The sequence below is a fragment of the Marmota marmota genome, unplaced genomic scaffold (genome assembly GCF_001458135.2).
Source record: "Marmota marmota marmota unplaced genomic scaffold, marMar, whole genome shotgun sequence".
Taxonomy (NCBI): domain Eukaryota; kingdom Metazoa; phylum Chordata; class Mammalia; order Rodentia; family Sciuridae; genus Marmota; species Marmota marmota.
In genome coordinates, this window is record NW_025999960.1 from 12,685,844 (window position 1) to 12,699,246 (window position 13,403).

General features: G+C 38.1%; 1 protein-coding gene across 6 annotated transcripts in view; it reads right to left on the reverse strand.

The window, feature by feature from the left end:
* Positions 1-13,403, reverse strand: part of Slc38a1 (solute carrier family 38 member 1) — a 65,410-nt gene that overhangs the window by 38,146 nt on the left and 13,861 nt on the right. For all 6 annotated transcript variants that reach the window (XR_007347377.1, XM_048802586.1, XM_015493246.2 and 3 more), the window contains 3 exons: positions 10,520-10,737; positions 1,250-1,325; positions 854-969 (listed from right to left, as the gene is read on the reverse strand). Coding sequence is in view for 5 of the 6 variants with exons in the window: in XM_048802586.1 (XP_048658543.1) it covers positions 854-969; positions 1,250-1,325; positions 10,520-10,641 (314 nt within the window). In the remaining variant the exon portion in view is untranslated. The remainder of the gene's footprint in view (positions 1-853; positions 970-1,249; positions 1,326-10,519; positions 10,738-13,403) is intronic.

Here is a 13,403-nt window from a genome sequence, read left to right on the forward strand (position 1 = left end):
TTTCAATAATAATATGTCATATTACTCTTAAACCTGGTACTTAAAACTGGCAACACAAACACACACAATCTGTAGGGTTGGTAGACACTGTAGTCTCTTTCCAAGAAAATGATGCTACTAGTAGAAAGACATGACAATGAGAACCAAACAGAGCAAGGTCTGTGAAGCCTTAGTGAAGAGCTGGGGAACAGGCAGGGCCAGGAGGACGCATGTGCTCCTTGCCTCACACAGGCAAGGTGCCCTGACACTCCCTGGAGGTGTGACGGCTCTGCAGGCTGGGGGAGACTTTTCCTGATATGAATTCTATGATCTGTCTTAATCATGTTCCTACTGACAACATTTGCAGAAAATCCCATTCAACAGTTGGAGATGAAGTTATTCAAAAAGAAAATTGCCATTTTCTTATCACTGAATCTCAGAGAAAGGGTACAACTCATTTCTCATCTCTGCTTCTTGCATATTTATTACAAACACCTCTGTAATTGCCTTTGGCGATAGTACATGCTCCATGGCACTCGAAATACCAAAGTGGTGTCTGACTGAGTTAAATATCTTAATATTTTGCCCATTTAGGTGATATGAAAAGAGATAAGAAGAGTACAAGAAAAACTACTATTTTCAAATGTTTTAATCTTTTTTTTAAAAGGCTATTTCAATTTTTTTAATTAATAAAAAGGTTTTCCTTCCTTTGGAAAGTCAGTCTGACGATAAATAAAAGTCTTATTGGTCACTTAGCCAAGTTAGACATAAATAAATATGAATTATTTAGAATTATTTCCAATTTCTTCTACGTAGTAACGTAAGTATACAGAAAAGTTCTAAAAATGGAAAGTTCTGTCACGCCAATACTCACAGAAAAAGAAGGATTCCAGTGTTGGCCAAGGCAAAGGCGAGTCCCAAAATCCCACTGCCCATGATGGCGTTGCTCAGGTTAAAGACGGACATGCCCAAGGAGGTCGTTCCTGGGATCTGAACAAAGAAACACACATTCCCACTAAGTCAGTCGGTCTCCAGGAAAGCCCATCAGGCCAAAGCTTTTAAAGCACTACTAGGAACCAGCATGGAAATCCTTTCTGAGTTGAGCTAGTTATTTTTTTTAAATGGGTTTCAGGAGAAATTACATAGGATATGTGAGGAATATCCTAGTGTACAGACAACTCTGTTTTTGGTACCATGCTATATGAATTAAAACAACTGTCCCAATTTATGTGATTAAAAAATAAGTACACTTTATTATAATGACACTTACATATTCATCACATTTCTTTTTTTCCAAATGGCTGTTTGTGAGACTTCTTCTACTTTCACGGTCAGAAATAAACTTGCTGTAAAGACATGCATAATATATTTAACCTTATGATAATGATTTCAAGCTTAACATCAAGACTAAAAATTTACTGCTTACCAAAACATATTACATATGAAAACTTATCAACTGGTTGCCTAAAAATGTATTGCCCTATTCGACACCCACTATTTTTTTTTTGTTGTTTGTTTGTTTTACCAGAATTACTTGCCTACATTTTTGTTTTACCAAATAATTGCTGAGTGCTCCAAAGTAGGTACCTTGCCTCATTTATTTTTATATCTCTCACTCTACCTGGTACCAAAAAATACCTGTAACAGATGCTCATTTTGAGATGAAATGAAACACAACTCTATGTTAAAACAGCTATGTATTTTGAATCATTTTCATAATAAATGACAATATTACATACAATGTAAGTTAATTATTTATGTAGATTTTCCTTTAAGTGGAAAATTAGATAACAAGAAAGACTACTATAAACCTGGCATTTTAAAGAATACTAGAGGCAACCTTTCTTCTGAGTTCATTCATACTCTAGGAGTCCAAGAGTTACTAAATAGAAATTCCCTCTCCCTTGCAGAAACGAAAACTGTTTCATAAATGGAGATTGCTCAGAAAACTTGACCATCACTTGACCCAGTTATCCCACTCCTTGGAATATACCTAAAGGACTTAAAATCAGCATATTACAGTGATGCAGCCACATCAATGTTTATTAGAGCTCAATTCACAACAGCTAAGCTATGGAACCAACCTAGGTGCCCTTCAATCGATGAATAGATAATAAAAATGTGTGTATATACACAATGGAATATTACTCAGCCATAAATAAGAATGAAATTATGGCATTTGCTGGTAAATGGGTAGAACTGGAGACTATTGTGCTCAGTGAAATAAGCCAATTCCAATAAACTAAAGGCCAAGTGTTCTCTCTGATATGTGGGATGCTAACACACAATAAGGCAGGGGTGAGGAAGAACAGAAATACTTTGGATTATACAAAGGGAAAAGAAGGGAAGGGGGGATGGGAATAGAAAGACAGTAGAATAAATCAGACACTACTTTCCTATGTTCTTATATGAGTACATGAACAATGTAACCCCCCATCATGTACAACCATATGAATGGGAAGTTATACTCCATGTATTATATGATATGTTAAAATACATTCTACTGTCATGTATAACTAAAAAGAACAAAAATTAAAAAAAAAAAAAAACTGTCTCACCGTCAAACATTCTTCTAGAACCTGCCATATGCAAGTCACAGGAGGAGGCGATGGGGCTGATCTGGGGCTACGTAATTAGTGGTGCAGGCACTATAAAGTCTAATTCCTATAGCACTCAGAAAGTTATGGCAGGGGAGGCAGGGCTCATGGTCCACACTTTAGGGGTAAAGCTAGGGCTTTGAGAAAGCATACGGGATTCAGAACTTAAGTTCAAATCCTTACCAGGTCTGGGGGCCTGGGCATGCCCCACCATGTCTGCTCAGGGTGAAATGGGAGTGACATGATGACACTGCCCTACAGCACTATTGGGAGAATTCACTGAGAGTTCATGTATAAAACATGGGTCCAGCACCTAGCAGCGCATGAGAGGGACAGAGGTTAGTCACCCCTCTCCACAGCATGGGAGGGGCCTGAGTTGGGATGGGATACATACAAATATATAGTAGTAAGAATTCAGGGCTGGAGGGGCTGGGGATGTGGCTCAAGCGGTGGCACGCTTGCCTGGCATGCGTGCGGTCCGGGTTCGATCCTCAGCATCACATACAAAGATGTTGTGTCCGCCAAAAACTAAAAAAAATATATTAAAAAAAAATTCTCTCTCTCTCTCTTAAAAAAAAAAAAAAACATTCAGGGCTGGGGTTGTGGCTCAGTGGTGGAGCGCTTGCCTCACATGTGTGGGGCCCTGGGTTTGATCCTCAGCACCACATAAAAAAAATAAACAAATAAAAAACATTGTGTCCACATACAACTAAAAAATTCAAAATGCTCTAAGAACCATTAGATTCACTGAATGCATTCAGAGTTGATATCAGAACTTGATGGCCTAAATTTCTAATTTTTAAAAAAATCTCTAGTTAAAAAAATAATTTTGTTAAAGGAGGTAAACCACTTCATGTATTCTCAAGACACATTAAGGCTGCATTTTGGTCCTTCTAGGTGTGGAGATCAATTATCTGACCATGGCTAGAACTAATCACAGTGAATTGTTCATTAATAAGTTTGAAACCACCTAAGCTGAACTATTAAAGAAGCATGTATTTTGAAACTGTGCATTATATTTCCAAACACTTTTTGAGTCATGTTGTACTTCACAACAATAAGGCATTTTTAAAAAAATGAATCATATGTTACACTGATGTTGATTTTACTCATCTCCCTTCTTCATCTTTAATCCAAGAGATCTGGTTCTCCCTGGCATTACTTCTCCAAGTTTATACTATTTTGCCAGAACAAGCCAAAGACCAGAAAAAAATATATACTACAAACTCACTCTGAAGCCATCATGTGTATAAACTGCACAATCCGCAGACCCTGCCAGTCACTGTGAAGAACCACAGTGAAAACCTGGTCTCCAGACCAGACAAGGAGTTCATGCTCCACTTGAAATAAGACCGTAGCAGCTAACACCAGTACAGAAATTTTGGGTTGAGCAAAATGAAGATGAGATAAGGAATCCAGAGAAGGAAAAGCAAGTATTGGTGGGGGGATTAGCCAGGGGAAACTAAAGGCATAAACCTGAGAAAGAGTGTTGCTTGTTTTTAACAACAGCATGGCATCATGGCATTTTTGAACTCTGACAGCTGTATAGCATTGCTGCTAAGGACTGGTTTGGCCTTTCCTTTGTCCTTAATATTCTAAATCTTTTCACAGAATTGAGATTTACAGATCTGACTGCAGAGGGGCAGGGAAAAGCAGCCTTCCCTTCCAGACTGGCAGCCCAAAGAAATGTGGGTTCTGGACTTTCCAAAATGGAACTGACTCATATTTAAGTCCTGTTGTTCCATAAATACTGAATGTAATCATGCTAATTTGAATGACCAGAACTCAAGTCTACCAAATCTTTACTTAACAAGTCCCCCATCTGCCTTTCTTGCGGAAGAAACTTGTTTTCCAAAGAGAATTTCCATTATTTTCAAATTAAGGGAAAAGCCTGAGCATTTTTTTTTTCAAATAAACCCATCAATGGACCACTTTGGCAGATCTCAATACCAGGCCTGGCCAACACTCCTCAGAGTCGATGGCAGAGGACTGGTGGGCAGAGAAGAAAAGGATGTGGGCAACCTGACATGGGGGAGGGGACATTAAATAGGGTCAAACATTGTGCAACTAGAGGAGCTGAAGACTAAGGTCCCTGCCTGGCCTCCAGCAATTTCCTGTGGAACTGCAGGAGATGAAACTGATTTACAGAGCTGTTCTAAGGCACAACCATTAAGGAATACATTAAAGCCTGTTGTTTGCTGAGTGACTCCCCAGCTCTGCCTCTGTTGGTCGGTCCACTTTCTGCAGTAAGACTTAATAGATTTTCCCCAAAAATCTCCACTGGCTTCCCCACTGAATAAGCTTCAGGTACAAATTCCTCACCATGTCATTTCAAGTGCTGCTTAATTTGATTTTGCCTCAGTGTTCAGATCTTAGGTCCCCCTGCAATCAGAGTATTCTCGCAAGTGTGGGTGGAGGCAAGACAGGGCATTCCGAGGACAGAGAATGAAAAACAAGGCGGCAGCAGGAATCCCTCTCCCCAGAGGGGCCCTTAGTCCTCCCAATAAGTCCCCTCCTGCAAGTGAAAACCCTTAGCGATCACAAGTCTTCCTACACTCTGGTTTGAATTGAGTTTTCTCACTCCAATCTACTTACTGCTTTACTCATCCTGAATTCATAGTGATTATATAGTGCACCCTGTGCCTTTCAGTTCCTTCTGTATGCCTCCACCCCCACACTGGCAATTCCCAGGAATATAAACTGAGTGTGAACTGTCTACTTAGGAATTAGGAAGTAGTTTAAGCTGCAGGAAAATTTAGCTAAAGAAGAATATCTTATTCTCTTTGTGGTGTTTCAACTTTTTCTTCCCTTTAGCGTTTCATAATAGTGCTGGGGACTGACCCCAGGGCCTCATGCATACTAGGCAGGTGCTCTGCCACCCAGCTACATCCCCAGCCTTTTTTCAATTTTACTTTGAAATAGATTCTTGCTAAGTTGCCCAGGCTGGTCTTGAACTTGTGACTCTCCTGCCTCAGCCCCATCAACTAGGTAGAATTTTAAAAATATTTAAAGCTTTTAAATCTTTGTGTTCCTATAAACTTTTTTAAAAATGGATAAAAACTAACCTTTTTTGTAGTGGAAAATTCCATTCAAAATATCTAGGTCAAGCAGCTCATCACAAGTTTCTGTTATCTTATCATTTTAAAAACACAATTGTTTGTTAAAAAAGCACTGACCTCACAATGAAATTGACTTAAAATTTTTCTTTATTAACTTAAAATGTGCCATGGGATAAAATGTCTTTGACATGTGATCTTAGGATGATGAAAGTAAAGAGTTTGCACTGGGTCAGTCTGTTCCCATAAAGCAGAATTTGATCAACCATTAGGTAGCCAATTGCTCTGTGAAAACAAAACAAAACCCTACAACGGGTGATTTGGTGACCCCTAGTTGGAAAAAAAAAATCTTTAACCCTGCAATGGGTGATTTGGTGACCCCTAGTTTAAAAAAAAAAATCTTTAGAAGGATGTAAGTATAAGTAGTGAGAAGAGAAGCAAGCAACATAAAAGCACTTATGTAAAACTAAAAATAAATCAACCACCACAACAATCCAGTTAAGGATGAGTTGTACAATGGAAAGATAATCTTCCTGTTTTAATCTCCATTGCTCAGGTTCTTACTAGATTATAGTGCTTCATTTGAGGATTCAGAACACAAAAGAGACAAGAGAGAGTTGAGTGGCTCAGCTTAAATGACCTTTCCTCAAGCAAGGAAAAAGGGATCAGAAAAATGAAGAGAAAGAATTAATGAAATAGCAGAAGCGTTTAAAGAGAAGATTGAGAAGCAAGAAAGCCTTGGTTGGTGAACGAACCCCACTAAACATGGAGAAAAGAGACTTTAATTGTAACAGGAAAGACAGAAGCAAGGGAAGAATATTTTGACATGAAAACTGAATATGGGAAGAAGTTATGGAATCTTCTTCCCTTAAGTATACAAAATATATTAGGAAAAAAGAAGAGAGAACTTTTCAAGCTTTTCAAGGGTCCTCTTCGGTGACTAAAAATAAAAAAAAAAAAGTCACTACATAAACTCCAAAAAATATATAAAGACCAAAAAAGGTTGATTTAGGGTGCGATGACAGGAGTTACCTCAAGTTCTTTTAAGAACAAATCTTAATGAAAGACTTTGTTAAATAACACCAGGTTCATAACAATGATTATCCACAGATAGAAATGAGAACAGTGGCAGAAAAGTATGGAAATATTTGAAGAGTATTCTGGATACACTTAGGATAATCTACAAATATTTCAACAAATTTAAGAGAGCAATAACCAGCAATCATCCAAAACCTAAAGCAATATTGTTGCTCTTTGGGGTGGAGAAAAAAGGAGTCCTTGCCAAAGAAAGAGGGCTGCAGCTTTATTGAGACAGACTTTTCTCATACTAAGAGGCTTACTATTGCCAGACACAGTGCCAAGTACTTTAGGTGGATTTTCTCATCTACTTTCATTAATTACATGTGGTTGGTACTGTTTTCGTGCTATTTTAGAGAAATTAAATAACTTGACCAAAGTTACATTGCTAATTACTAAAGCTGTTGTGCCAGAATTTGAACCTTAGCAGGCTGATTACAGAGCCTAAGTTCTTAACCTAAAATAGTACTCATTACACATTCCCCAACAATTCCATTATTTCTGTCTTACAGGGATGGGCCTGAGCTCAGAGTGTAAGATCACATAGATCTATGACAGAGCCAGGATTCCATATAGGTCTAATTCCACAGCCATCTACTTCACCCCTCCACCCCCCCACACACACCCTTCATTCAAAAAGTAATTATTTGGAATGTCCCGCTGTGTCTAGTATAATGATCAGTACAAGGAAGAAAGAGATGACTGAGACAGTCCCTCTCAAGAGGCTCACATCTGGAGGGAGCCTAAAGCTTGCTACTCAGAAGTACGGTCCATAGACCAGCAGTTTGGGAATCACCTGGGAGCTTGCCAGGAGTCATGATCTCAGGCCCCAACCCAGCCCTATTGAATCAGCGTCTGCATTTTAACAAGGTTTCTAAATGTTCCATATGCACATCAAACTATCTACAGCACTGATCTAGTAGACATTTTGAAAGCTTTGTCATTACAGGTAGAGATTTCTAGGATTAAAACCCCAAAATTAGGGCATGAAATAAAATAAAATAAAATAAAAACATTGAACTGAAATAACTGTAGATATTTTAATGCTCAAATGGCTCTCTTTTGGTTTTCACTTTTTTTTTTCCCCCCCAGTACTGGGGAATCAAACCCAGGACCTCGTGTATGCCAGAGAAGCACTCTACAGTCCCAGTCCATTTTATTTTTTGAGACAGGATCTAAATTGCTCAGACTGGCCTTGAATTTGTGATCCTCCTGCTTCAGCCTCCTGAGTTGCTGAGATTATAGGTGTGCACCACCCTGCTGGGCTTCTACTACATCATCATCATCATTATCATTATCATCATCATCATCATTAATTTGGTAGCAGGGATTGAACCCTCTCTAAATTGCTGAGGCTGGTCTCAAACTTGCCATCCTTCTGCCTCAGCCTCCCAAACCTCTAGGATCATAGAGCTCTACTCTATAATAACAGAGTAGAGCATGCCTGGCTCTACTCTATTATTAACTAAACTTAAAAATAATTCTTATTGTGAATTGTAATGCATTCTGCTGTCATATATAAAGAAAAAATATAAATTAAAAAAAGAAACTGAAAAAAATAATAATAATTCTTATTGTATCCCCGTGAGGAGTTTGCAGGCAAAGCCATTAGCTAGATGCCAGCTAATCTGGGTTCAGCATTGTTTTCAACATTTTCTCTAGCTTCTTAAAAAGAGTCACTATTACCTGGCAGTTCACTATTTGGGAAGGCGTGGGTTTTTTAGGTTCATATAATTGGTCCTACCTTCTTCCCACAAATGTGAGAAAGCTACAAAAGGAGTGAAAAGTATTCAGGTATAGCTTTTGCAGAAACCATAGATTACTAGAATATGCCAGCAATAAGCCAGGTCACCCATCAAGGGCCTTAAGATTGGCAGGGTTTTTTGTTTGTTTTATTATGTTTTGTTACCTTTATTAGCTTCAGTGTTATCATATGCTATTTTAAATTTAATTATCTTAGAGCCAGAAAAAAAAATAAGATTTGTGATCTATGTCAGTGAAGGAAGGGAAATAAAATGAGGAAAGAAAGAAAAGCATCAGAATGCATTGGAAACAGTGGAACCAAAGTCTACAAAACCAGTGGTCAGCACCCCACAGCTCTGAACCAGCTCACAGGCCCAGTCATAGTCTACGGGGAAGTGAGTTCATGTGGGCAAAGGGCCCAAGTCTCAGATGAGGATGGGTATTTTTTTTTTTTCACCTACTGCAAATGGAAATCACCTAAAACTTTAAAAGTTTGAGTAAGTAAAACTTTAAAAAATCAAGTTCAGATTCTAAACTGAATGTTATAAATGATGTCGAGGCTATGTTGCTATGAGAATGAAGATTTTTTAAAAACCAAAATGTCCCGCTTGTGACTGTTCAGTGAAGGTCAGCAGTGACTACAGAACACTCCAGGAGTAAAGGGCACAAAATGGCACGGAATCATTAACCTAGCTTTTCAATCAACACCCAAGTACAACCAGAGGCAGAGGGAAGAGCAGAAAGACACAGACCTAGACAGCTCTGTATGTGCCCATGAAAAAGTTATTTTATTTCTCTGAGCCTCGGCTTCCTTATTTGTAAACTGAATTTTAAAATTTTCCTCATTTGCAGAAGACAACTCGCCTTGCATCACAGTTGTAAGAGTATATGGTATCATGTAAAATACCTGGCATTCAAGAATTGGCACCTAGTATGACTCAAAAAAAAAATGAAAGTAAGTAAACTTGAGTCCAATAGTAACAATCATCATCTAACACAATAAATAATACTTACATGATTATTAAGGAAAAGGGCCTGAGTTGAGGACTTAATATTCATTTTAGAGAGGAAAAATGAAAATTCTAAGTGTTCTAAGTGACAGCTAATTCCTTTGGTGGGCTTTCAGTTACTCACTAAATGAGAACACAGAACGGACTACCAGAAAGATTTTTATAATGATATCTGGTTAATTTACAAAATGCTCTTATCTCCCCCTACCCCAATTTCCTGCTGACCTTACCAAAGTGACTTATTGGTGTTCTAATAAATAATCTGATACATACCACTCTCTCTTCTGCTAGACTTTCAGAAGGCTAAGCCACTAACTCCCAAGCCGGACCACTTCCTGCTAAGGATCCACATAAACCAGCTAAAAAATCAGTAAGTCAGAAAATGTCTCAAATCATTTAAAAGACATACTGTTTGTTCTGCTCTTATAATTAAGAGACCCAAGCGTTGGGAGGACTCACCCAAGGGCACATCTAGTGGTGGGAGCTTCCAAGCCAGCCTTCTTTCCCCTCCTGCCCCTTTATTTTTCTTTCTCTTTATGTACCATTTCTCTACAATACACTCTCATAATGGCAAATGGGCACAAGTATTTTTATTATCATTTAAAATCCACACTATAAATGGTGCTCATAATGACGACATAATTCTAGTTTTAACACAGGATCACTGGCAAATGCAACGTTGACCACTTCTTGATTCAAATGTGTACCAATGAGTGTAGTACATATTCAGATATGGGATGCAGTGAAATTCCAACAGTCTGTCTAATTCATCAGCACAGAGCTTTTGAAAGTTTGGGCTGGTTGGGGTCCAATGTATTTATACATTTTTATTAGATTCAATTGAAAGATTTGAAAACATGAATAAATTACTTTCCTATTTGCTTCATCTGCTATTGCAGACTATGCCCAACAGATGTCACATCAGAAATTCAAATTGCATCTTCAAATGGAGAATAACTTTAGTAATGAATAATTCAAACGAATAACGGAAAACCGAAATAATTTTTAAAAGCCATTTCTTTCACTGAATTGAAAATATTAGTGGAAAAATACTCACCTATTTATTTGACCATTTTCTACTTCGGTGAAATCATTGGAATCATTGCTAATGTTATCATCCTCAGGCACTGTCATGTTTTGCAACTCAGTTAATTCGAGTCCACTTTTGAAATGCATCATGTTTAGAAGTTATTTGTAGTCAAAACAATTAGTCCAAATTTCTCGTTTTGAGTGTATGTAGTAGCAGATAGCAGCAAATATATATGTGTGATACCCCTGAAATATAGCAAAATTAAAAAAGACTTAATCATGTGAAAAACACCACTGATGAAAAATGAACTATTATAACTAAACAGTAAATTTACTAATAATGCAACTTTTACATTTTGCTAGTAGAATGCATTAAGGCAAATCTTTGCACATCAAAACATAGAAGCCTACCTGTAAAGTTTATGCCTCTCATAAATTCCCCTTTATTTTTAACTGTAAAATGAGTCATATCCTATAACCTTTATGTTCACATTTAGAGGAATGCCTTGTCAGCTCCAGGCAATATAGATACTCTTTTATGAAATTGTGTGTTTAAAATGAAACCGAGTCAGTTATTTTAATGTGTCAGATCACAGGGCACATAATATAACTGGGGTGCAGGCTGCACAGGCACAGAGCACCCTGATGTAGCAATTCCAGTTAAATAAAAATGCAAATCCTCATTCAAGTGGCATCAACAAAGATTGACAGACAACTCAACCTGGTGGCCAACCAAGCAAAAGACAGATATTGTTTTGAAATTTAGCAAATAGTTTATCCATCAACTGCAAGAGATTAAATCAATCTCTTCAGTGAAATCACTCCAATGTCAGGGAATTAAGGAATTAAAAACTCATACTCAGGGGATTTTGGCTAGTCCACCTGCTACTCTATTTCCTCATCAGAAATGAAAGACTATCAGAACTCACATTTTATCCTACACGGATGATTGTGGATTAGATTTCTGAGAGGTCACCAATGAAATATCCAGGAGAGGAAGAAAGAGTTTTGGGGCACCGTATCACAAGTCAGAAAGAAGGTGGCCAGAGAGGTGAATACCAATAAACACTAGGGAGCCTCACTGGGATTCTCAGTGACATAATGGGGACCCACGAATGAGGCAGAATGTCAAAAGGTATTTTGGTTTTTCATACTTCCAAATGGCAAACACCTTGAACAACAAAATATTTTGTCTGATTCTGAATTCCGTAAGATGACTCTAACTTACGCCCATCTACACATCCTAGTATATCCCAGCAAGCATTTTACTCATTGATAATATTTTAAGGACCCATAAAAGTACCTTAGAATGATACTTTTCAGGTGTCCCTTCTTCTCTTTCCATATCCAGGCCAAATATTCCTTTTCCTTTACATGGCCTCCTATCTAGAACGACTTCCCTGGTTTCAGGGTCCTTTAAATTTTCACAACATACTTTCTAATCCCTCACGTCGCAGGAACCTCTTCCTTTTACAGGGCAGGGCCACTCCTGGAAGTCAGGAAGCCAGGACAGAGAAATATGAACCCTGCTCCTCCTAGCCTGAAGCTGACTGATCTGGCTACAGTACTAGCCTGGCTCTAACTGCTTCTAGTGCCTTCACACAGCACCAATGGTCCCCACCATCTTTACTCAGCAAAAGCTGAAATTCTTTAAACCCCATTCTCACTTCTTGGCCCCCTTTGATGAAAGCTGTTCAGAAGGGCTAACCCAGGTAATTTCTAGGACTCTTGCCAAACTGATTCTGCTTGCATGACTACCTCAAAGGCCACTGAAGGGATGCTACAGGTCTAACAGAAAGCTAATGCAGGCTTGGAGTTTCCAATCTGGGTTAAGGAGTCTTTTTCTCTCTTCAAACTGGAAGGAAGTAGGACACAAGACAAAAATTTTCTGAGGTGAAGAGACGTTGATTAATAATAGATTTGGAGACTACTGTTTGAATTTAAGCTTTCTTTTTCTTCCTTCCCAGTACTGGGGATTTAACCAGTACTGGGGATGGAACCCAGGGCTTTGTGCATGTGAGGCAAGCGCTCTACCAACTGAGCTATATTCCCAGCCCTTGTTTTTTATTTTGAGACAGGGTCTCACTAAGTTGCCAAAGTTGGCCTTGAACTTGCGATAGTCCTGCTTCAGACCCATAAATGAAATTACAGGCATGTGCCTCTGTGCCCAGAATTGAATTTAAACTTTCATATCAAATATATGTGTTTGTGTGTAGTATATAAACAGCACACATGTAACTAATTACTTAAAGAAATGAGCTAAAGACAAAAGACTACAGAAAACCTGGCCAATAAAATCAGGTCAATATTAGACAAATGTCAGTAGGAACTAATCATATGGAATAAATTTTGCTATAAAATAATCTATATGAAATCTAACTTGTTCTGGAATATGAAGAGAAAAACAAAGTTAGTGACACCTATCACCATGTCTGAGGCTACACTTGGGAAACACTATCCATTCAATGTATTTATTGAGTGCTAAGTGATGGAATGGTTCAAAAAATTTGAAAAGTATCATATTCAAGCATCTGGAGGAGCTTTGTGGAAAAGTAACTTTGGACTGAACATTGAAAAAAATTGTTTTCTAAGAGCAATATAGGCTCACTCGAGAATCTTTAGAACAATATCATAAAAGAAATCCTATTCCCTAAAAATGGGCCACTGTTGGATTTTAATGCATTTCCTCTCCACCTTTTCTTCCCCACCTTTTTCTCCTTCTCAATTTATCCACCTCTACAACACCCCACCATTTATTTATTCGTTTGTTTGTTTATTTATTTATTTTTGGCACCAAGGATTGAATTCTGGGGTATTTAACCATTGAGCTACATCCCCAGCATTTTTCTATTTTTTATTTTGAGACGGGAGCTTGCTAAGTTGCTTAGGGCCTTGCTAAGTTGCTGAGGCTG